The sequence below is a fragment of the Nelumbo lutea genome, chromosome 1 (genome assembly GCF_056320005.1).
Source record: "Nelumbo lutea isolate HS-2025 chromosome 1, American lotus-T2T, whole genome shotgun sequence".
Classification (NCBI taxonomy): domain Eukaryota; kingdom Viridiplantae; phylum Streptophyta; class Magnoliopsida; order Proteales; family Nelumbonaceae; genus Nelumbo; species Nelumbo lutea.
Window position 1 is genome coordinate 162,862,621 of NC_142684.1, and position 26,480 is coordinate 162,889,100.

Below are 26,480 nucleotides of genomic sequence, written 5' to 3' on the forward strand. Positions count from 1 at the left end.
ACCCCGACTTCACATATAAGGACTTGTTCAATTGAACCCCCTCACAAGCAGTTGTTAGGGGATAGGATAGCATCGACACCCACGGTGGGAAAAACAACGAAGTCAAAAACAAAGAACGTTCAGATTTCAGGCTGCACTGGTTATGTGACCTGTGACCATAATAGTAATACATTCCAAATATAAAACCAAGTGGTCCACCCTGCAACCATAACACATCGAGCTGCAGATCGCAGGGCATGGATGATGAAATCTTTGGCGACCGTCAAACAAACCCAACCATAATGATGTCAACTTCAACTCCTCGAGTGAACATCCTAGATAACAAAGACATTTGGAAAACTTTTGGTTCTCACTTCTTTTCCCATGAGGGATTGAAACTTGAAGAGTATAATATATTAAACTGTTACGACATTCCGCTAAGGTCCAAAACGAGAAAAATCAACACTTGCAAGTTCACAAGCTAAATCATTCATAGCAGCAATAGACAGATTCTAGTGTACATGGAGGGACTGAGGCCAAGTTAATACCAAGGTCAAATGAAATTTTCATCTCGCATTCTTTCGAGATTAAGGCCTTCTTTTATACACCTCTCTTGCAATAGATTGAAACCAACCCCATGCTCCCTGGATAAACCTTGTCTGACCTTCATGACACTTGAAATGAGGCATCCCCATCACATCCACCAAATTCTCATACTTTAGCACCAAGGAAAGACTGCACAGGAACATTAAAATTAACAAGAGGAAAAGAGCTTGCGTTTTAAATAATACATAATATCTTTTTTTTAAGGAAAAAAATAAGATAAGGTAATCTAAAACACAATATCTTCAAGAAAATATTGAGCAAACCTTGCATGAGCAAAGTATAAAAACAAATAATATCTTCAAAAGATTTGGTTTGTTAGCATATGGAAAACAAACGAGGTTCAATTAACATATAATATGTCAGGCGATAGAGATCATGGATTTCATTACAGAAGTAGTCAAATCATTCGCCAAAAATAAAATAATACTCCAAAACCCTTAAGCCTGTAAATTTAGGCTTTCTTTGAATAAGCTTCCGCCATTGAGCTTTGGAATGTGCTAAAATATGAGAATGTCATGGTGATCATCTCTGGCCTCATAGGTTATGATAACTCCACGAGAGCTGAAATAATGGTGGTTTTGCAAGGGTTAAGACCGGCCAAAACCCTTGTGCAAAGAGAAGGGGACTCAAGAGTGGTTATGGCTTTTTTATCTTTTCTTTCGGGCAAAGGTAAAGTATTACATTAATAAACAAAAAGATCCATGTACAACAAGGGGTTGTAGACAGGGAATGTAAAGTTACTTCCCAGTATTGCTATACCCCCAACCCATGATTATTTACAAAAAAGATTATCATATACCAAAAAAGGAATTAAAGCCTCTATACCTTTCCTTTAACAATTTGTGAATGACTAAGCAAGAAAACACCTTTCCTGTAAGTTTTCTTGAATAGGGAATTATTAGAGTTGCTCCTGTTTTTGAACTTACAGAAACCTGACAAGAAAGTGTTACATCTGAAAAGAGAGCTTCAAGCCACATTCTCATGGACTCTAGATCAGCCAACAACCTAGCTGATGCATTATCTAGGCAAGCAGTGACTAGAAGAAATCTGTATTGGGGGCTATTCCCCATGAATCATGAATATAGATATTGAGTGAGAAGATAAGCAGCTAGGTCTGGTCTATATAAAGGGGTGTGAAGCACATGTCTTCTATTATAAATCATTCTTTTTTTTAACAATATCGATAAAACTACAAGTTGCATTTGATTTTTTTTTTTTATTATGCTTCAGGATTTGTGATTTTAAAGCCCAAAAACAAAAAGGCCCAATCTTAGACAATAATGTTTTTACAAGCAAGTGAGCAACTTTTACCAAATGCTCAACACACTTTTTGGTTAAATGCTGCTATCCACAGCTCAAAGCTAAATAGAAGAAGCTTATCCAAAAAAATCCCAAATTTACAGGCATTCAAAATAAAGAACCACAACATTCTACATGAAGACCTAGTTATTAACGAAATGAAGCTTCTCTTCTCTCATTAAACTATTTTTAGTTCCTCAGAAAATGAGTGAGAGAGGATACTGTGGGAAATTCCTATATCCTGTAATTATCTCAAGAACTTTCAAGTCCAATAGGAAATTCCTATATCCTGTAATTAAACTATTCTCTGGCTTGCTTACTTTCTAAAGGAAACAAATACAGCCCAATAGGAAACTTCCATTCCATAAACAAGAAAAATGTGACAGTTAATTATCCATAAAGAATTCAGAAATACATTCCCACCACAGATCAGCATATTTAGATCTTGAATATCATTGGAATTGACTCCAAACGCTACATGAATCATGTTCTGTCATTCCATTCTGTTTAATGCCATATCTATGTTAAACTAAGAGCCCTTAAATCATTTTTCACTACTTCAACACATCCTTCTTGGTCTGCCCCTAACTCTTCTAGCCCCCTTCAATTTGTAATAGATCACTTCCTACAGGTACTGTAGATGGTCTTCTCTGCACATGACCAAACCATTTTAGTCCACTTTCTTTCATTCTATACCCAATTGTAGCTAGTCAAAGGTTCTTCGAATAAGTTCATTACAGATCCTGTCCTTTCTACTTTTCCCACTCACCCAACTCAACACTGGTACACATTTTTTGGACATACTGTTTCTTTACTGCCCAGCACTTTTCTCCACAGAACATTGTTGACCTTCCAATTGTTCTATAGAATTTTTCTTTTAGCCTAAGTGGTATTCTCCTATCACTTAAGATTTGGATGCACCCTTCCATTTTGCCAATCTTGCTATAGTTCTATGAGTAACACCTTTCTCAATCTCTCCCAGCTGTGGATTCTCAATCTCTCCCACTCTGATTTCTGCTTCCATTATTATTAGATTCACATTGATTATATTCTCTTTTAGTTCTGCTTATTTTGAAACATCTTGTTTCTAAGGCATTTGTCTATAAATAATTCTGCATTTAATCCTTCTTTAGTTTCATCAATTAATACTATATCAGCAGCAAACAAGCAAGATTGACCCCCTCCTCAATATATACATGACTAGTGCAAATAAATAAAGACTTATTGAGCCTTAGCACAGTTCCATAGGTGTTCTAGCATTGGTTGCTGCACCTTTAAACTCACCATATTATCTCTCTAGGAACTCTATCATATGCTTTTCTATATTAATGAATACCATATGAAGATCTTATCTACTTTTTTCTCTAAGCATTATTATCATTCATCTCAATGCAAAAGATAGCTTCCATGGACCATGGTTTTTTTATATACATCATCTTCTTCTAAATAGGGGCTCAGCCCCTATTTTTCCAATATTTTCAACCCACCATTGACCCAGATGTCCAAATCATTAGAGCCATCACCCAGTTGCATTTTCGGTTCCAGTTTTTCTAAACTTTTATTTATAAAAAAATTAAAAAATGAAATAAGAAAATATAAATTGACATAAAATAATACATATATTACAAGTAGAATATAATTATATTATTTATTCTATATAATATATTTATACATACATATACATATATTTATGTTTATATGTATATTGATGATGTTCCAGTCAGACCCGTCAGACCCAGATGATTGAACTGTTGACCTGCGACCCGGAGGCAAAAAAGGTTCATCCTCTGGGTCAGTATTTAAAACACCGTTTTCTCAAATTTATTTTCTTTCTTCCATTTTTATTGAATATGTTGATTTTTTTATGTTTTAAAGAAGTTTATACATTTTTTCTATGAAGATGGTTGCTGCTTGCTATGGAACCTAGGGAACAAACTTAGGATTCATGGATTTTATTCAAAAACAAAAACAAAAAAACTACACCCAGGCAACAAGGCACCCCGCTGTCACTAGCCTGACATTGGCACCTTGAAAACTATGATGTTTAATTGGTATTACACAAATTAATGCCCAACTAGATCCATGAAATTCGAAGAAACGAGTCAAAAGGAAAAAAAAAAACTTGTTCTTCCATTATTCTAATCATGTCCACCAAAAAACCCCAATACTTCATTAGATTAACAAAAGTTGAATATACCTTCACTCCAGCTGGAGGAGTTCCAGGCTTAGTTGTAGGTGTGCTCCCAAAGCCGAACCTTGCTTTCTTTTCTGCAGGTTTTAATATTTGGAAGGAGCACATTAGAGTCTCATCCACACTCATCATGGCACCTGAATTGTCAAACTCTCCACAGTAATTAGGTGCTGAGAATATTGTTACAAGTTGCCGGTTAGCAAAGAACTCGTATCCATCCTCCACAACCTGCCAGTATCAAGGTACTAGTTAGTTGAAAAACATTGGTATTGTTTGCTTCCAAAAAAGTAATAATAATAATGCATAATTGAAAATGTGATCTACACCTGGTGAGCACGACAAACAAGATCTAGATCATGTTTTTCAAGAAACTCTGAAACCTTATCAGCACCAAAGGTGTATGAAACTCCTCTGTCATTCATCCCCCAACCTTGAATATCTTTACTGGGATCTGACCAGAGAAGATCACAGAGCAACCCAGTGTCTGGGACATCTGTTGGTCGTTGTAAGTTTCGTATCTGGTCTAAATTATGAAGATCTGGAGAAAGTCCTCCATGCATGCAGATAATCTTTTCATCAATCAGGGCAGCCACAGGTAGGCAGTTAAAACAGTCTGTGAACACTTTCCATAGCCTAACATTGAATCTTCGCTTACATTCATCATAAAATCCATATATACGGTTTATGGAAGCACATTCATGATTACCCCTCAAGAGAAAAAAGTTCTCTGGATATTTTATTTTATATGCAAGGAGAAGGCATATTGTCTCCAAGCTTTGCTTGCCCCGGTCTACATAATCCCCCAAGAATAAGTAATTGGCTTGAGGAGGTAATCCACCATATTCAAAAAGCCTTAGAAGATCAGAATACTGGCCATGAATGTCACCTGAGTACAAGATACATAGTACATGTCAGGGAGAAATACACAGAATTTCCTTTTCATACAATCAAGTTCTACTGCAGAACCAGAACTGTAAAAAGGGACAGCCGAGCAAAAATTTATCTATAATATTCCCATAGGTAACAAAAATTAATTGCTTATGAAAAAATTTATGCATTGTTATTCAGGTCAGTTGGGTCTAAGGACAACCGAGCAAGCCTGACATTTGATATGCTTATTAGTTATTGCTTAACCCAGGCTCGACTCAGTTGGGTTGGCTTGGGTTGCTCAGTATGGTAAATTAAGTTTCAGACCTTTAGGGAGAAGAATGAGAAATGTTGGCATTGAACAGTCACAGATCCTACTATGTTCCCCCCAACTTTGGGTATAGAAGTGGAATCAATTCATAGAAGTTTGTGGAAGATCACAGAAACATAGTATAACTATATACACTAGGAAAACACTATGAAACTGTTAAAAATCTACAATGAACCTTGAGAAAAAGAAAAAAAGTAAACATCAATCTTACTTAAGGATCATTATAAAAACATGACCATGTAAAACAGGAAAACAAAATATGGAAAGTAATGTATGTCTGATACTCTTAACATCAAACCATAAATAAACAATCAATAATCATGAAATGCAACCCATCATCTATCACAAAATTCCCGTTTCTTATTTTTCAAATATTTCTGTTTTAGTCTGCTGGTTTTTTTAATTTTTAAGGAGAAACTATCCTTTTTAATTGTTTTTAAAGCATTTTATGGCAAACTTTAACCTTTTAAAGCACTTCCATGGCAAGTGGAAGATATTTTGTGGAATTTTAAAAGCATACTCCCCCCCTAATCATTGTTAAAGTTAGCTTGAAGTTCGGCACAGTTTAAAATTTGAACTGCTGTGATAGAAGAACTGGGTTGACTTGTTTGATCTGAATTGAATTTTGGGGAAAAAGACCATTTGAATTAACTACTACACTATAAACTGTAAAGTACCAGAAAAAAATCAGAATGAAATTTGAAAGTTTTGAATTCTAGAAGAGACATGAAATGGGAAGGGGTTGAAAAGAGGGAACGGAGGGAGAAAGGAGCAATCAAATTTGCACTATCATAATCTCCATCTACAATAACTTGGACAGAGATGCTGCCTTCCTGCTCCGTTATATGGCAAAACAAAGGATCCATCCTTTCAACCGTACATTGGAGCCAATGGCACAAGTAGGGAGAAAATGAGCATTGTCAGCAAGCCCTTCACTGTTTTTGCCATCATGGAGTTTATGGCAGTCATCAAGTGACGCAGATTTGCAGATCATGAGGAAGAAGATGAAGAGCCAGATTTGCAACTAAAGGTCCCCAAAAAAATTAAGCTTTTTGTCCATGATGACCCATGAGGCTCCTACAAATCCAACTGACCTAGATGATCTGTAGGGAAGCTCCTAACTAAGACATCAATGATCTTAGGATATTGAGAGGATCAGTAGTTTGAAATTTTTCTAATTTCCTAGATTTTTGGATCTAGAGTAGCATTTATGTATACTTCTGCAACTTTAAAATCAATAGAGATTTTTGCTTTTTGGTATTACAAGTAGTTTGCAATGTGCTTTAGGGTATCAAAAACAGGATAACGAGGAAAGAAAAAGAATGCACCACAGAGCCCCAACAATTAGATGCCATATCTAAAAATGATTAGCAGCCAACAGGGGGACTATCAGGGGTGTCTGGTCTTAGAGGGAGACCCATCAAGTCAAAACTAGGTGACAGGGAGAGCAGAAGATTAAAAGAGGTAAAAAGTCTAAGAGAAGGAAAGACCCCAAATTTGCAAATTGAAGATATCTAGCCACTTTAGACACTACAACCACAGCAGCCAATAGGGGTAATAAAATAATACACATGAGCATCAGGGCTGTCAACGGGTCAGGTCTGGGTCAGGACAGGGTGGTCCCAGTCCCAAACCGATTATTAATCAGGACAAAATCACGGACCCAGAATCATCCCAATTAATAATTGGGTCTGACTCAGTTGTCCCAACTATTAATCGGAACAAAATCATGGAACCACAACCAACATAATCAGTTGGGCAGAATCCAACCATTGACAGCCCTAATGAGCATAGAGTTAATGGCAAAGAGAGAAAAGAATAGCTAATACAGGGAGTGCATGAGGATCAAGGCACTACCAGCACAGCAACCAATTGTAAGTGCATGAGGATCAAAATGTTAAACGCCCCAAGCATTAGAATATGGGAGGACAGGCCCAAACTAGTATAAACCTAACATCACATCAAGCTAGGTGTTGTCCAAATTGCTGAAATTTGGAGAGTTCTTGGCAGTATCAAATGCAAGTTGGAAATGGAAACCCAGAAATTGTTGATGACTATTGAACAAAGGTATTGGAGGGAAAAGGCTGAGCAAATGACAAGACAATGAAAACAATAACAGGACTCAGTAAAATGGGGACTAAATGATGGAGTCAAATGCTTGGAGAAGTTGACAAGGAAAAAGAGGAATTGAACATCTTTCGCAGATATGTTTCAGATGATACAATTTAAAACCATGTTGTGGAGTGTTTGAGGATTGTGTTCAGGATGCAGAAGTGTGGTAACAAGTTCCTACATATGGAAGCAAAGTCCTATAATGATATAGGAGAAAATATTGCAAAATAAGCCTCTTTGGTAAGAAGTGTTTGGGACAATGGCCAATGTGATTGATGAGGACAGGTAGCAAATGGAACATAATAATGTGGCATTTTGTTGGTATAGGCCTCGGCCCAACATGAGCCCAAAACCTACCCAACTTGAAATTTTACAAGGGCTAGGCTTGATTTTCAGTCCTTGGTATAGGCCTAGGCCCAAAATTATCTAGTAGGCTAGGCATAGGCCTAGCCCTTACATAGCATGAGCCTAATGAGGTTAGCCCAGCCCTAACCCAGCCTGAACTTGGCCCGACTACACATGCATACAGGCATGTATACAAGTTGTACAATTTTTCTATTTAATGGTTTAAATCATTGGTGCTAAATAAGTTACTGATGTTTTTTAACAATGGGCCTAATAGACCTACCTAAGCCATGCCCAACCCAAGTTTGCCAAATTTTAGTTCAAGCTAGGCTTAGGTTGGCTCAGTCTAAAAGCTCAAACCTTAGGCCCAAATCTAAGGGTTAGACCTAGGTTGACCTTAAACCCAACCCTACTAACAAGCAATTTTTAGAGAACCAGATCGAGCATAGAACTGAAAAAGGGAGAGGTTCACTAGTCAAAGATTCAGTAGCAATCAAAGCGGAGGTTGAATCATGATGAGGTGGCATACACATATATTTTACAGGTCATATAAATACTACATATAAAAAATTTCACAAATATTATTACATTTGCATGTGATGGTCCGGTAGATAAATGGCTCATTATTACACTTCACAAATATTATTACACACATTTCCTTTAAAATATCTATTAAAGCAATAAATGCAATAAAGAAGCACAAATAAATGCAAACAAAATAGATGGATTTAAGGTAACAAGACAATACACATAAGTAAGAGGTCTTGGGTTCAAGTCTTTTCATCACCATTTTGAAGTTCCTATTCATGTTATGACCCAGGCGATTTCATAAAACTAGGATTGATTCAACTGATTTCCAGTTAAACCAGCCAGTCAGCCAATTTTGGCCTGAACCATGGTTTTCAAGGTATGCCCAAACTGGTCAGAGGGCAAGTCACAGTTCAACCGGTCCAACCAGCTGGTCCAGTCTGATTTTCTAAACAGTGCATGCAAGCACTAGTCATAATTGAAGTTCGATAGGAAGGTGGTCTTAAAAGCATAATTATTAAAATGTAACCCCCAAATGAGGAGCTAGAAAGAACCAATTTATGGGCAAAAGTTAGATAAAATAAGGGATAGGTCGTGAATCTCCCGATTACCATGGTTTGTAAGTGGTGCTTTTAACACGATGTCTTCCATATCAAAAGAAAGGGGGCCCCAAATTACTTCATGTAATAAGAGGTGTCACTAGCTTCATGAATTGCCATGGAATGCTATTTATTCTGTTATCTAGAGCAAAGCATGCATAGACAAACAATCGAGAAATTCCATTCACCTATTGTTAGTAAAGTTGGATAGATATGTTGTGTCCATAGAATGGGTGGAGTAGTTTCTAGAAATACATCAAGTAGTTTTAGAACAAACTCCATCCATTCATGAACCAATTGTTAGGGGAGGATGGGCAAGGAAACCAAACACATTTGGATTTGAGCATACATCGCTAGAAGAGAAGAGTTTCGTGGGTATGATGAAGTAGTGGGGGAAGTCATTTGATATGGAAGGGACAAATCCTCACATCTTCACCCCCAAAAAAATTGTTGTTAATAGAGAAAATCAAAAAATTGGGAGAATGTCAATTTTTAAACCGTAAGAAAGAGGAGTTATTGGGAATGATAGTTGTAATGGATAGAAAAGAAGAGTTGGGCATCATATTGGAAGAAAGCAAATATGCACAGAAGGTGAAGTTATCATTTCACAAAGTATCCTACCAAGAGGAGATAAAATGGAGACAAATGGCAAGATCATGGTTGAAAGAAGGTGACAGGCAATACAAATTTTCTATCTAATGGAAAACACAAGGAGAACAGATCATACATTTAAACAACTGGTGGTGAATGATCAAATGATAGAAGCGGAAGAAGCCTTGAAGAGAAAAATATTGAAGTTGTACATGAAACTGTTCAAGGTGGAATGGCAAATCAAACCAACACTAAATGGCTTACAGTTTGATACACTAACATAGTTGTCAAGGCAACACCTAGGCAACAAGGTGCTCTTTGGAGGCTCGCCTCGCCTAATCGCCAAGCAATTTTGTACATTGTGTCATAAAATACTTTTATATTCTTAATTTTTTGAGATTAAAATTATAGATAGACATTTTTAGACTAAAATATTCATTTTATGCTTATATACTAATTTCTTTATATTGTTTTCTTATCTATCAGGGTTTAATCAACACTAACATTATGCTGTATTGAACCCTCAAAGACTTCAAAACCTGAACCAATAAGTAAGAAAGAACTTAAAATCTTGTCTAATCAACACATTTTCTTCTTCTTTCCTATAACAAAAATAGGGGTCCAGACCCTATGTTTTTTTAATTTATTTTCCTTTCTTTTTCTTCTCATGAATATGTTGATTTTCTGTACTTCAACATGAATTGTATACTTTTCTTATGAAAATTATGGATAATTATCAAGGAATATGGTTATGGAACCTTAGAAACTACCATAGAATACTTTAAAAAAAAAACCTTCGCCTAGGCGACTAGGCGACAAGGCGCCCCCTAGCGCCATGAAAACTATGCTAACTAATGCATTAAAACAAGAACTAGATAAGCCTTTCTTTGAAAATTAAGTATGGGAGGAAATTGCAAGCATGGATGAGGACAAAGCCCGGGGACATGACAGATTTACATTATTGTTTTATAAAAAATCCGGTGTTTTTTGGACTCTAGAAATTTCCACACAAAAACTCCCTTCTTTTGATAACTCACACAAAAACTCCCTTCTTTTGATAACTCACACAAAAACTTCCTTCAAGCAAAAATGCCACTTATACCACATCAATTCTGAAGGTGGGAGGAGCTTTGCAACTAAAAGACTTCAAATAGGTAAAATGTTTGATTGGTAGTTTTTATAAAATTCTTTTCAAGACACTAGAAAATCAAACGAGGGTTCTCCTTACAGTCAGTTCTGCCTCCCAAGGGACAAGTGGACAGCAAGACATGTTATTATGTAGGTGGGTTTAGAGAAGGCATGTAAACCGGAAAATTCTAGATTACATTTTGCAAAGAATGAATTTTGAGCAAACATGGAGTAACTAGAACAATGGAAGCTTTTTTGCACATGTTTCTCTTGATGATATTCCAAGAAATTTGGGTGAAGTAGCAAGAAGTTCCTCAAAAAATGTGGTAAATATGACTTGGTCACCTCCTATAGAGGACGACTTCACAAAACTGAATTTTGATGAGAGCAGGCAAGGCAATCCTAACCCTTTGGTAGTAGGAGTTTGATGCCTCTAGCAACATTGTTGCTTTTTTTGGGTAGTAAATAAAAAGGAAAATTCATTAAGAGGAGAAGAGATTACAAGAAGAGGTGTTATCACCCAAAGAAAAGGACAAAGCTCACCACCCTCCAACAAACTTTTTAAGTATAAATTCAACCCCCACCCAAACCTTCAACAAATAGAAAGCCTCCCTACAAGCCCTCAAAACCACCCAATAAGACAGCGTTTGGCAAGTCATTCTAGGTAGATCTTTCAACAGTGCAGTAGACAAGAAGATATACCAAGCTTTTGAGGTCTTGTCTTTAAAGGCCAAGATAGTCTTGGTCTATTGGGCTGTTTAAAACAGCTGAAAAGGTTATTTTAGCATGGAAAGACCCAAAAGCTTCATTTGAAGCTTCCGAATTTTCAGCTTTTTTGGCTTTTCCACAGGTGTTTTTGAGTCTTTTAGTCTACACGATGCCAAACGAGAAAAGACCAATTTTTGTTCTTTTGAGCTTCTTGCAGACCAAAAGACGCACCAAATACCGCCTAAACTCAACTCACACCCAACACCCAAACACCAAATTCACTCTGCCCAATGAACAAATGAAATAAAATCTCTACAATCAATTAATCAACACTCAAAACATATTTCTTTTCCAATTACATGAAAGCTTTTCTTGCAAATCTTCCCTTCCCAGGGGGAAAAAACTAATGCTTTACTCACTTGGACCTTTGTGTCAACAATTTTTTTCCAAATCAACATTCTCAGTTCATATTGTCCTTTTCACATCTTCACTCTCTTCCTCCATCTCTTCCACACTATATTTCCTTCTACTCAAGAATCAGAAGTTGTCTCCATCTTGCTCTTATCAATCTTTCTCCACACTTTATCAAAGGAGTTACTCTTCATAGCACCTTTCTGAATTCTATTTTTGATCTTCACACCCTTCTTATAGACTTTCTCAAACTTAATATAGGGACCCACCCCCAGAAGACCATCCTTCAAACAATTGAAGACTTTAGTGACATGAATCAATTGTGCATTTTTTGTTCCTTACGCTTTCTTCAAGTTCCCCAATTAGTTGTCACCAATGCTAGCCCCTTCAACTATATTCACAACCCTTTTTTGCCCCAAATCAACCCATAGTTTGCCCACAAACACCTTATTAACGTCTTCTGAGATAATTGTCTCTATCTCTCCTTCCAAATCACTAGATTCACAAACCCCCACTGTCACTTTCTCTTTTCTGCCTTGAGCATTACAATCTTTCTCCATCTCTACAAAGCCAATCTCAATAGTACGTTTAGAATCAATCTCCATTAGACGAAAATCCATTACCACACCGATCCAATTCTGACTCATAGAAAGCTCATCTTAACTGATAGCATTTCTGTACCTGCAAAACCCATTCCATTCTCATTGAAACAGCCTTGAATGATAGCATTTCCTCTAAAATACCATCAAAAGAAAGGACTATTGTCACCCCAACCATCATTTCTGTAACTTCAAGATTCATTGTTTACCTAGCAATGTTTCTTCACCAAGAACAACCTTATCGCATTGATGCTAAGGAACCACCCCATCTCGTGTAGACATAGTATGATTCTTGATGGCAATCCAACTTTGCCGCTTTCTACCCGTCCTCAATAAGGAGGACTTCCCCTTCTAGCTTACAACGAACCCTTTTCATCATTCCGAACAAACCTAGTGACAACCCACTCCCATTTGTTACCATCCACCTTTCCCCTTATTAAAGATAAAACCCTCTTCTGATTCTTGAAGATGATTCCTTTCTTCCCCCATGTTGCCCTAACTTCACACCACCAACTATGCCCAATCTACTTTTAAATGCCCTTCAAACTCACCACCCTTCTTGAAGATGATGGTGGACCGAGATTACTGTCCATCACCCCCCACCCTTCAAACTCACATGCTCCTTGATAGATGTCATGTGCCCATCTTTCTTTGGCTTAATACCAAAGACTGACCCACTTTCTCCCCCCCCCCACCCTTTCAATTGTCATTTGTCGGAATCAAGATAGCTGGCCCGTTTTCATTTAAAACTGAAGCCCCCACATGACTTTTAAAGATACCACACGCGAGTGTCCTTGAATTGTCAGTTCCACCCTAGATAAGTCCAACCCAACCTCTTCTATGGGCCTCTTTGGCTCCCCATTCTTCTCTTGACTACATTTCACCTTTCCACTCTCATTAACTCCACTTGTCAAGGCCTAAGCATACCACAAACCATGTGTTGACCCATCCTCCTTCCCCATGCACTAATTTATTGCACCTAGATCCTTATCCATTAGTCTCTCCAACCTTTGTTCCACTATTTTGGTATAATTTCCTTTCTCATTAGAAATAACCACTCTTCTCTTGCCATGTAAGCACCCTTCTTTTACCACTTCATCTTCCATCCTTCAAGCTTCCTTCCACAAGGCTACTTCAATGGAAGTCATCAACCATGCCTGAAAAGATATCTTGCCTACATAGATCTCAATCAACCTGAGGATGTCTTGAGGCTTTTCATAAATGGGTGTGGGGGATTCTGTCATAGAAGAATTTCATTCTATTATCCAAGGGGTTCATATTGCAAAATATTTAAATGTGGAGAAGCTATTCATTGAAGGGGATTCTAAATTGGTGTTGGGATGGTTAAAGAAATCAAAGACATTCATCTGGGCAGACAAGGGCTTAATGAGGAAATTCATTTGGTTAACCAGTAATATGGTTTTAAAAATACACACAGAGTGGCTAATGGGATGGCAAATTCACCGAACAAACAAGAGGTTAATAGGGATCTTTTGTTCTAGGCAAAACCGTAATGTTGAGCAAATTAAGTAATGGTGGATAGAGTGTAATCCGGAGGTTTTATGAAAGGGTATAAATTTAATCAAAAGATGGAGGAGTTAAAGATAAAAAAAAAAAAAAAATCAAAGAGTGGAATACCCATCAGTTTGGCAGATTTGAAGAAAGGAAGCAAGAGTTTATACATCAAATTGAGATCTTAGATGCTAAGGAAGGGGAAGGAACCTTCAGGCAAAAATGACAGCGTTGAAAGGTAGTCTCTAAGAAAGTTGGATTGATTTTAACTTAGGTATAATCAGCAACAGCCCCACTCCCAAATCCTAGTCTTGCCAAGAACCAAGAAACCATTTCATATTAGGAAATAAAAAAGTAAGAGTAAAAGAACTAGGAAATCCATAAAAAGCAGACCCATCCTCTCGCCACTCCAATTAGTATTTGTCAACTTTATGCTTTGCTGTCAATGCTCATGGGCTCAGGATCCTGTTTCGCTGCTCCCTTATTGGCCTCAAGCTGCTCTAATTTGCTCATTCTAGCAAACATGTTACCATAAAACTTAGCATCCTTCTTGTTGTACTTCTTGACCTTCTCCTTCAAAACCTTGTACTCCAGCTTCACATCTCTATTATTTGGTTCAATTTCAAGAGCCTTCTTAATATCAAACTCAGCCAGGTCTAGATCTGCCAGTTGAATATATGCCTGAGCTCTCCTGTAAAGTGCTTTCGCATTCCTACCGTCAAGCTCCAACACCTTAGTGCAAAGCTTTTCTGCCTGCTTGTAGTCCTTGAGTTTCAGTTTACAGGCAGCACTATTTAGGTTACACATGATCTTCAACACTTAGCTTGCTTCTTCTCCTCTTCTCAAAGGTGGAGTCATATTCTATAAACTTTGCAGCCTTTTCGTATCTCTTGGATGCTCTTGCATATTTGCCTGCTTTGAATAAAACATTTCCTTCTTCTTATTCCCAGCAGCTTCAATTTTCTCCTCCGTGTTCATGTCCCATGACTCCTCCTCCTTTACAAAGGAAACCATCTCAACCTCATAAATTAAAGTTGAGTTTGGAGGGACCACAGCCAACTGCTGCTTTGATTCAGATGAACCAAAACCATACTCCGGTGCAATTGTCACTAGAGCAACCTGTTTTGAACTCAAGTCCATCACAGCTCAAATGTTTTGAACCAAAACCATACTTCTTCATGGTCATCACAGCTCTATCAAGTCCAATTACTTTTTCATCATCTGTTTTGAACTCAAATGGTTCCTCTTCGTCATGACCCCTTCTTCAAGAAGATTGTTCCATCTTGCAACTTCCCAATTAAATTCACTTTAACAACAGTCCCATCATTGGGGTGCTCATAGCCCTCCCCTTCCTTGAGGATCTTCTTTTGCACCTTAGTGTCATCTGTTATCTCTGTTACTCTCTTCCAAGAAACCAACTCCAATGTTATTTGAAGCACAGAATTTGGTGGAATACCTTCATCGCCACAGGCTGGTCTGCCCTTATCTCCAAATGCATATTGTGGCTTCACTGTGAGAAGAATCTTTTCTCCCTTCTTCATTGTTTTAACAGCCTTTGCCAAAGCAGGACAGAAATATCCAGTTTTGACAGTGAATTCAACTCCATCAAATTTTGAAACCACAGCTCCATCCTCAAGCTTAGCTTCATATTTAACAAACACTTCATCCGGGTCCTTAGGATTCTCCCATTTCTCCCCTTCAGTAAGGATCTTCTTAAAAATGCCTCCGTCCTTGCAAATATCCTTCACACTACTCCAAGACAGCAACTAGAAAGAAACTAGAAGATATATCTTGACAAAGAAAATATCAGTTGGAGACAAAAGTCGAGATACCTGAGGATAAAGGAACGAGTTTCTTTCATGCAATGGAAAATGCCAAGAGGAGAAGGAATTTCATTTCTAAGCTTGAAGTAGATGGAGAATCTCTGACTCAACATGGGGAAATAGCTAGGGCCTTTGTGGATCATTTCAAATCAATCTTTACAAGGCCCCTTTCTCAAAGAATAGGCTTAGATGGGTTGGAGTGGACAACACTTTCGGAGCATGCTAAGATATGGTTGGAAAGACCTTTCAAGTTGGAGGAAATCAAGGAAGCAATCTTTCCTATGGATAGAGCCAAGGCTCTAGGGCCAGACGGGTTTACAATGGCATTTTATCAGGATTGTTGGGATTTTCTAAAGTTGGACATCCAAAAGGTGTTCAATGAGTTTTTTGAAAGAGGCTTGATTAACCCAGGGATGAACTCTACCTTTATTGCTCTTATTCCTAAGAAGCAAATAATGTGCTTCCTTTCTTAATATCCTTGAACCAAGGGGCACTCATTGGGGATAGACAAATCATTTATCAAATCCTAATAGCCAACGAGAGCTTGGAGGAATACATTGTTCAGTCTGGGCATATCAAATCCTAAATCATTTATCATACCTAAGCTTGAGCTTGGAGCAAAAACTTCACACTCTGAAGCAACATCATTGGGTATATAAGCTACCGGGCTACGATTTTGTTATTGAATAGAAGCCCAGGCCTGCAAATAGGATAGCAGATGCTCTTTCTTTCTTTCATGAGTTGGGCCAGTTCAATATCTCTAAGCACAACTATTCCTTGTTTGACATAATCCAGCATGAAGCCCATGATGACAAGCACTTACTCAGATACGTGAGAAATGGACACAGGACCCATGTTCAACACTCAGTTACTCAGTCGATAATTCAGTTCTATTCTACTACAAAAGCCACATGGTTAACCCAGCCCACTCGGCCCATATTGCTGACTTGCTACCCTTTTTCACAGCTCGGCAATGGGAGGTCATGTTGGCATTCTCAAAACTTATCAAAGGTTATCAGCCCACTATTTTTGGGTGGGCAAGCGGTGGACTGTCAAGGATTTTGTCACAGCTCAGATGCCAAGTGGACGGCTACAGCCCCAAAAGATCCCTAACCTAGTGTGGAACGAAGTTTCTATAGAATTATTACAAGTCTTCCATCTTCTAAGGGCAAAACGGTTATTATGGTGGTGACTGATTGCCTATACAAATACAGACATTTCATCCCATTGTCACAAGACTATACTTCAACTTTGGTTGCAGAAGCTTTCATTCGAGAGTTACTCAATTGCATGGCACTACATGGGCTATACTTTCAGATCGGAACCTGACATCTATGAGCAATTTTTGGTGGGATTACTTCAAGTTGCAAGGTACAAAACTGAACCATTCCACTAGCCATCATCCCTAGTCTGATGACCAGACTAAGGTCATGAACAAGGGCATCAAAACATATCTGAGGTGTTTTGTCAGAGATAGGCCCAAGCAATGGATCTTGTGGTTTCCTTGGGTTGAGTATTGCTAATTTGCTACAATACATCCTACCATGTCTCTGCAGGTATGACACCCTTCAAATCCCTATATGTTGAGAACCCAACCCCCCTTTCATTCTCCCTTATGAGTGTGGATCATCAGCCAATGCAGTTGACAGTGAACAGCTTACTGCTCGTGATGCTGTTATTAAATATCTCAAGGCAAACTTGGAGCAGGCTCAACAATGCATGAAATACTAAGAAACATGGGCCTCTGGAATATCATTAGGAGACTTCATCTATCTCAAGTTACGTCCCTACAAACAGTCTTCTTAGCAACGAGATAACTTCAAACTCTCCCCTCAGTATTATGGTCCCTACAAAGCAAGGATTTAAGTATCAGTATCGGGTATCGTATCAGACCACTCGGATATGGATACGGATACGGATACGCTTTGGAAACGCATGGATACGAACGAAAAAATATGGATACGCTGAAAAATGCATATGAATTCCATAAATATATTAATAACATTATTTTTAAGATCAAAATAGCCATAGTTAATGTATAGATACATAGAAAATGTATATTCTAAAGGTATATGTGAAGAAATATACTACAATTAATATAGTGGGATGCATAGAAATCATAAAATTTTATTGATAATGTATCAATCAAGAATCCTGGAACATATTATATATATTTTTTATAAATTAATACATGCAGAAAGCTATTATTATGTTATTTTCTACTGAATTTCAAGGCACAAAACATATGCAACTATTATATGTGAATTACTATATCACTTATTTTATAGCAAGATGCATGAGAATCATAAAATTTTATTGATAATGTATCAATCAAGAATCCTAGAACATATTATATATTTCCTACAAATTAATACATGCATAAAGCTATTATTATGTTATTTTCTACTGAATTTCAAGGCACAAAACATATGCAACTATTATATGTGAATTATTATATAGATTATTTTCTATTTTACTATTTTTAATTTTTAATATTAAACGAAAGTCAACTAAAATTAATTCTCAAATGATTAGTTAACAATATTTTTATTTTTGTAAAAAATAAACACGTTATTATAAAATGCAATTAAAATATAATTAAAAAAGTTATTAAAATATTAACTTAAAATATATCAAATATATTAAAATTTCTAAGATACACACCATATGCAAATTCATAATTTTTAACTACTAAAATAATTATTCCATTATTAATATTTTTGTTTCCATAAATTTTGGGATAAAAAAATCATTTTTTGATATAAATGTAGATAAATGGATTTGACAAATTCAATTTATATTATATTCTAGAGGTTTTTTAAATAATATATATACTTTTATTTAGTTCAGATTAAAATATTAATTAATAATTTATAAAATTTTAAGATACATATCATGCTCAAATTTATAAATATTAAGTATTAAAATAATTATTGTATTATTAATAATTATTGTATTATTAATATCTTTATTAGTTTTGAATATTATTTTTTTTATTTTGTTGGAATTGTTAAACACAAGTGTAATTTGTCTACATTACATGTAGACACTAGAATAGAAAAAAGTTATTTTATTTCATTAAATTTCATAAGATGAAAAGTGGCCTAGTGGATCAAATGCACAGATAAGGCTTTAACATTGGGTGATTTGTGTTTGAATCATTCCAGTTGCATATTTTACAAATAAACATGCGAAAAACACGTCGATCCGTATTGGTGCATATAGGTGGATACAACACACAATACAGGCTGATACGAATGCGTATCACTCCGCTACGCACAATTCAAGGGATACGGGTTTAGTCATAGCATATCCCGTATCCCCTCTGGACGATACCGATATGATACACCTCGTATTGGATGTATCACATCGATATTTAAATCCTTGCTACGAAGTCCTACAACGCATTGGTCCATTGGTGTCTAAACTAAACTTGTCAACCTCATCCCAACTCCACCCTTATTTCATGTGTCTAGTAGGCTTCTAGATATCAACTTTTGCCTCCTTACCAGACTTCACAAAGGATGGCCTAGTTCACCACCAACTGAGTAGGGCAGAATCTCAACATTTCCTCGCTTCTCCTCCTCCTCTCTAAGGTCTATATCTCTCCTTCCAAACCTAACCAGTTAGTTTGGTCCCTTACCCCAACAGAAATTTTACTTCCAAATCATTCTTCCTTATGCTAGATGTTTGATCCTCATCATCCATCTTTCCAGACAGGCAATGCGCTTACTTTGGTTTCCCCAAGAATCTCCCTTTTCATTTGGGAGGCTACTTGTGGCTATATAATGTATACTTATGGCAACTTGCAAAAGAAGAGGATAGGGCAGGTATACTTTTCCCCTCGTATTTGTGTCATGTATTATAAGGATGGGGAATCCATTGGACATCTACTTATCAACTACATGACAGCCCGTACAATTTGACAGTTCTTTCTCAACTTTATCTATAAGGTAATTTCCAGTGAGTCCCCCCCTGCCCCCATGCTGTTTGTGATTTCATTGCTCAATGGAAAGTAAGTTGGGCAAAGAGCCATTGAAAAAAGCTTTAATTCATGCCATCAAGTGGAGTATTTGGGAAGAACAAAACAAGACTTTTTGATAACAAGTTCAGCTCTTTGTAAGGTTTAAAGAAGCGCATCTTGGCCTAGGTCAACTTTTGGATAATCATTAAAAAAAAAACTTTCAGACATTAACTATGGTGGTCATGATAGGAATCTCTTGGAGTTTTTGCAACCCCCCCCCATTTTGATCCCCATGTTAATATTTCCCTTCGCCAAGGCCTCGGTATGCCTTCATCCTTCATTTTGATGGCAATTCCAGGAGAGTTACATATGTGAGATTAGTGGAGTCATTTTGATGGAAGAGGGAAATAATATTTGGGCTTTTAGTGGCCTTTTTTGAAGAAAGGCACAAAAATACAAAAAAAGGCAAAAAATCAAAAACAAATGTCAGAAAAATCAAATAATTCAAAAAAAACGCAAAAAATATTACACATAATATTAATAAAAATCTAAACTTGAATATTAAAATAAATGTCTTAAAAAACCTGTTATCTAAAATTAAAATACATAAACATAACATATAAAGCATATTCAAATGAAATCTAAAAATAAAATCAAACATATAAAACATTCTCAAGCATGTAAAACCAACAATCTCTTTTTTTCCTTAATTGTGTTACTTCAAGTACCTAATGCGATGTAAAACACTAAAACATATTGCATTCTTCATTCTACGAGCCGCCTTTGTACCAAGCCCCCGGCCCAGCCACTAGGCACACACCTGGGCTGAGGCGCAAGGCACATTGGGTGCACACATAGGTGCACCAGGCATGCACCTATTGAAGGCAAGGTTCAAAGTATCAATATGTATCGGCCCATATCGGTTGATACATATCGTGTCGATGGCCTTAAACCAACCCCCCTAAACCGGTTTCGAAAAAAAAATAAATAAAACCTAAAAAAAAAACGTACCGATAGGTAGGCTTGTGTCGACACTTTGAACCTTGATTGAAAGTACTGCGCCTAGGACCTAGGTGAGGCACATACCCTAAAATGCGCCTCACCGAAGCCGAAGCACCTAGGTGTGCCTTCTAAATCACTGATTTCAACTTCCAATACATGTTAGAGATAAAGGCCATGGCCCACCCCTAACCGCAAGCATGTTTTGCACAAAGTGGCCACCATTAGACTCAAATTCACATTCTCACACACAGATTTTACTATCACACCAACAAACGGCACAACACAAGTCTCCAACACATTAGAGATAAAGGGGGAATTGGGTAAACTTCTAATCTCAGGCATGGTTTGCAAGAAGTAGATACCATCAAACTCAAACTCATATTCACACACATGTTAGCCTGAGATTTTACCATCATATCAAGCAATGCTCCCTTCTATCACATAGACACATACTAGAATGGAGCATTCGTCATTCGGTTCTAGCTAACGCCACATCCATTGTTAAATTATTAGCACTTAAATCATTCCTTACTACTTCAACCCATGTCCTTTCTGGTCTACCCCTACCCCTTCTAGCCCCTTCAACTTGCAACAAATCAGTTCTTCTTATGGGTGCTGTCAAAGGTCTCCTATGCACGTGACCTAACCATCTAAGTCTACTTTCTCTCATTTTATCACCTATTGGAGCTACTCCTAGGTTCCATCCAATGAAATGTCATATAAATGGAATATAACCATCTATGCACATGACCTAGCCATCTAAGTCTACTTTATCTCATTTTATCTCTTGCACACTAAGCCAAAACACAATCAAATGTCATATAACTGGAATATAGTCATCTAATTTCAAAAACCAAGAAAAGTTTGAATTAAAAAGGAAAAACCTCCACCATCATAAAGCAACATTGTAGTAGAAATCACAAGCCAAATTGCACATGTGACTAACATCATATCAATATGGATTTGCATAAATAGCACCCCAATCAGTCTCACTACCAAGGTTCAAAGTATTGATACACCCGGATTCGGCATGAGGGATGTATCGATATTTTGAACCTTGCACCCCCCCCCTTTTTTAAGTTTTTTCTTTCAAAATAGGTCAGAGGGTAGGTTTTAGGCCTGTCTACCCCCAGAAATAGGTCAAAAGCCCAAAACACCCATATTTTGTGTATCGGTGGCCCACCAATACGTGACAAATTTTGAACCTTGCTCACTACTAAGATAAACCATCATCATTAATGACTGAGCACATATACCCAACATGGTTACATTGGTTGACATTTTCATCAACTACTTCAATTTACTGATCAAGATAAACCTCACATCACAATTTCTTCCAGATACGGTGATACACTATGACTGGACTGACACAATATTCCATCAAACCCACCCATAAATGCATATACCAATGATGAAACGATGAGGATATGATTAATGACACCGCATACACCAATATGAACACTACTACTAGTTACAAATAATAGCAATTTTCAAAGTCAAATGTGGAGACCGTGGACTAAACATTTCAAAATAAGCAATGTCACCCATAACCATATCTAATTATTTTAGCTAATTGCAAATTGAGTATGAACTACTGCAGGGAAAGGAATATAGTCTCTGAGGAGAATAGATTAATAAGTCACTTGGATGAGCTGATAAACAAAAGCAGAATTCAACCTCAGCCTTCATTGGCCAACCTATTTGGCCCGACCAGAAAACCACATAAAAGGGAGTACAAACATTTCCAAATCACCAATCCTATTTCTTGTTGAACTTTTTAAGTAAAACTAATTTCCAGAAAGTAACTTAATCAGTACCATTAAAAGATATTTCTTGGTAGAACTTAGAAATTGAGCACAATCCATTTGCAAACATGCAATTTGGCCGACATCCGGAACATGATTTTATAGTTCCAAGCCCAAATTGAGCAGACCCAAATTCAGCACAGGCAACTGAATGTACACATAAAACAGATATTCATAAAATGGAACAATGTGTTGCCATAATATTACCGCAAATTTTGATGGGCGCTTCAAGCTCCAATAGATTGGGTTGCTGCATGAAAATGTCCTTAGAGACGACGCAGAGCTGTTTGATCTCCGTCTCCGACAGTTGGACCTGCTTCCCTGGTCTATATCGAACTTCCAGAAGCCGATTAATTATATCGTCGAGAGCAGCAGGGTCCATCTCTCAGTTACCCCTAAACTCAACCTCTTGATTACCAACCCAAAAATGGAAAAGTATCTCTCGAAAATAAAAAATAAAAAAAGGAAAATATTCAAAGAAAAAACAGAAACCCTCTTTTGTTCTTCTTCTGCTCCTTTGACTGTTCAACACGTTTTCGAGAAAATTTACATCCGTTGGAGGTGAGAAGCCTTTATCTTACTTTATCTTTGGGATTGGCTTTTCTTCCCGTCTGAGAATCGAAGAGCTTTTGAAACATTCCTCTGGATCGCTGGATTAAAGCAAAGAGTAGATATTCTTTTCAGCAGAGAAAGCGACTGATTAAGAAAGGTAAAGAACGAATTTTGTTCGTGACTTTAAAGGCAGAACCGATGAGAGAGAGAGAGAGAGAGAGAGAGAGAGAGGGAGAATGGGTGGTAAGTTGCTGCTGACCTCGATTGAGAAAGAAAGAGAAGGAAAGCTCAAGAGGCAAGTGCGCAGTGCGCACGCCGATGGTGGTACCGCCGCCGGTCAGGCCCTGGAACCCTTGAAACCGGGGCCGGCAACCTTACCACATGCTTTTATTTGTGTGGAACTGCACAAGAATGGTCTGTGGTCTTATTTAATAAGACTGATGAAATTACTGAATTGCCCTTGTTTAGAATTGCTGAATTTTCTCGAATGACGTAAACAGCCCCCTTATTTAATTGTATTACTAAATTTTAAAGCAAGAAATACTCTTGGAATTTGTCGCAATTAATATTAATATTATATTTCTACAACATTCCACCATTGCCCATGGTAAGTTAGAAAATGCATTACTTACTACGGGCAATGATGGAATGTTGCTTGGATAGGTCAAACCGAATTATATTACCGAGCGCTAATATTTTGGTTGAAATAAATGAAAATTACTTAGATATTTTTTTATAACATTAATTGTTTCAAGCTAGCAAGGGTCCATTCGGTATTACAATGGTTTATCGTTAGAGCGACCTAGGTTTGACTCTCACTTCCGTCTTCTTTTTCATTTAAAAAAAAAAAGAATTGTACTGATTAATTTAATTAAGAAGATGGTCAATTCAATTGGATTTATTCTTGAACCATCTTTCTAGGCCAGTTCTCTGTAAGTATTGTTTATTTGTTTAGTAAATGATTAGTCTAATTTGTTGTTAAATTTACGGCCACCAATTAAGGCATGAAATGAGTTGGGTGCATGTTCAATTCTGATTGGAATTGTATATGATGTATTAATTTATTCTGTATTTAGACCAGATCTTACCCTAAAATGTGCACGCAATGGGTGAATAAGGCCATGTTTGGTTTAAATTCTATTCCAAATAAAAAAATAAAGAAAAAAAAACTGTTTTTTTATGTAAAATTCAATTCTTTAACTTCATAATTCACTTAAAAAAAATAAATAAATTTCATAGGACAAATTTCTTAAAATACTTTTAAATTTTCTGATAATTGTCTAAAACCTCCCTTATCGTTTCATCACACTCCATTTATATAATATTTTCGAAAAAAAATGATTTTCTCAATTAAAAGAGTACGGACGGATCTGGGTTAAGGTTCTACCGATGTTGAAACAGGTGGACGGTTCTGGTTGCCTACAGTACCATCATCAACCATCCCCAAGGTCTCAATGTCTATCTATGCTGGCGTTCCTAAGGACTATACTAGAAAGCATGTCACTGCAAATAACCTATATGCAGTACTTGTTGGCGATAAGAATTAATGTTGTACAATGTGGAAGGGGTAAGGTTATTGATAGCGAACCAAATGACATAATCTTCCTGTATTACCCATATTGATGGTAGTGTTGAAGTGGATGGCAATATTCTATTCCGAACAGAAAGAGCTGCTTATATCCACAATGCAATGAGGCCATCTGTGTTGCCCTTGGTTGATGACTGGGGTTGCCTAAAAGCAATGGTTCGGTTGTTTAAACATCACTGCAAGTCATTGACTCAATATGGCACGAAGCACATGTGTGCATTTGCAAACATTTGCAACAGTGAAATCTCGGAGGATGCAATGGAGGCAGCATGTAGGCTGCCTGTAACGGACCCCTTTGACCCGAGGTTATAGTGCTTGAATGTATATTTTTCCAGAGATTTCTCAGTAGAAGTTACTGTTTAGAAGCATGTAAAATTTGTGTTGCTTCATTGGCTTCTACAATACTATAAGTTGCCTATTTAAACTATGTGGTTGTTATTTGTTAATGTCAGGCGTTTAGTTTAGAGTAAATTACAGATAAGTATCCTGTGCTTTGGGGTTGGGGGTAGTAACACTTAGATACCCCCTAACTTTCAGAAATTGACAATTGGGTCCACTCGTTAGTATTCTGCCAGTTAAACATTTTATAATACCAAAATTACCTTTTTCATGTACTTTTTGACTGTTTTGCCCTTCTAATATATAAACCCTTTCTCCCATTTTTTCATTCTTACGCCTCAACTGCAGCAAAACTGGATGAATCACTAAAACAGAGAAGGGGTGAAAATAAAAATACAAAACATATCAGCATTCAATGAGGCAAACATCATACATCCGTTTTGAACAACACAAACAAGTAGATCAACTATGACTAAAAAGCAATCCTAAATTAAGCTTCAAAACTGACCAATCCTCACATTCAATGGAGCTTAGTCCTCATAGAAGGGAAAGCTAAAACAGGACAAAATGAGCGGCAAACTACTAATGAAATCAACGGGGAAGAAACTGATTCATAGATAAAAGAAAACAGTGACAAAAAAATGGTTGATTCTTTGATTAACTAACGAATCAATAATATATTTGATGTCGAGATTAGGTTGGCATCAAAAGTTCCAATGGAACTGGTGCAACGGAGACTCATCACTAGTTCCGCTTACTACCTCCAATCGGATCCCGACTACTCCATAGCAAAATGCAGGGGAATTAAAACGGTAAAACTTGAAAATGAAAGAAGAAAGAAAGAAAAATGGAATGCATGGAATGATAATAAAGTTTACATGGTCGTATTTTGGCCTAATTTTTTTTCCGTTTAGATTCCAATACCGAGGGGTGAAACAAGCTTGTAACCGGGAGACTGACAAGATAATTGACTTTTCGATGGATCCTTGTTCAAAGTGCAGATCTCTCCTTCAGACTTTTTAGATTTTGGTTTTTCTTCCCTCCCCCTTTCTCTTCTTCTTGGATACACTACCCCTGTGCGTAGTGCATTTCTGGTTTATTTAAAAAAAGAAGACGACGATAGAGAACAGGGGATCGACGACGATTGAGGATTTCTTCATAGGCGGTGACATTGATTTCTTCTACCCACGGTGGAAATAGTTTCTTTTCTCCACGATGAGCAACAGTGATGCAGGAGATTGAGCCATTTTTGTTGAGTGAAGTTATTTTCTATCAAACTTATTTTTGTTGAGGCGGCGGCAACGGTTTTTCTACCCGCTGTGACAATAGTTTCTTCTCTCCATGATGAGCAACAATGGTGCCCAGACCAAATAGAAACTTTTAATCAGGGTTATTTTAGTCTTTTTAAATTTTATGATTTAAACAATTAAAAAATTATGGGCATTTTGGTAACTTTACAATAATCTGGAACATGAGTTAAAAAACGGACCCAAGTGTCTATTTCTGAAAATTTGGAGTATTTTAGTGTTGATTCCAAAGTTTAGGTACCTGTCACTACCAAGAATATAAGGTATTTATTATCTGTAATTTACCCTTTAGTT

General features: G+C 37.0%; 1 protein-coding gene and 1 pseudogene across 1 annotated transcript; both read right to left on the bottom strand.

Annotated features, from left to right (window-relative positions):
- Positions 1-330: 330 nt before the first annotated feature.
- Positions 331-23,363, bottom strand: LOC148878828 (serine/threonine-protein phosphatase PP1-like). Its single transcript, XM_088960206.1, has 5 exons — positions 23,212-23,363; positions 22,608-23,050; positions 4,402-4,961; positions 4,082-4,303; positions 331-714 (listed from the first exon to the last, which is right to left on the bottom strand). Exons 2-5 carry the CDS (start codon positions 22,780-22,782, stop codon positions 691-693), a joined length of 981 nt encoding a protein of 326 aa, XP_088816332.1. The 5' UTR covers positions 22,783-23,050; positions 23,212-23,363; the 3' UTR covers positions 331-690.
- Positions 14,088-19,337, bottom strand: LOC148878829 (70 kDa peptidyl-prolyl isomerase pseudogene; annotated as a pseudogene).
- Positions 23,364-26,480: the final 3,117 nt, after the last annotated feature.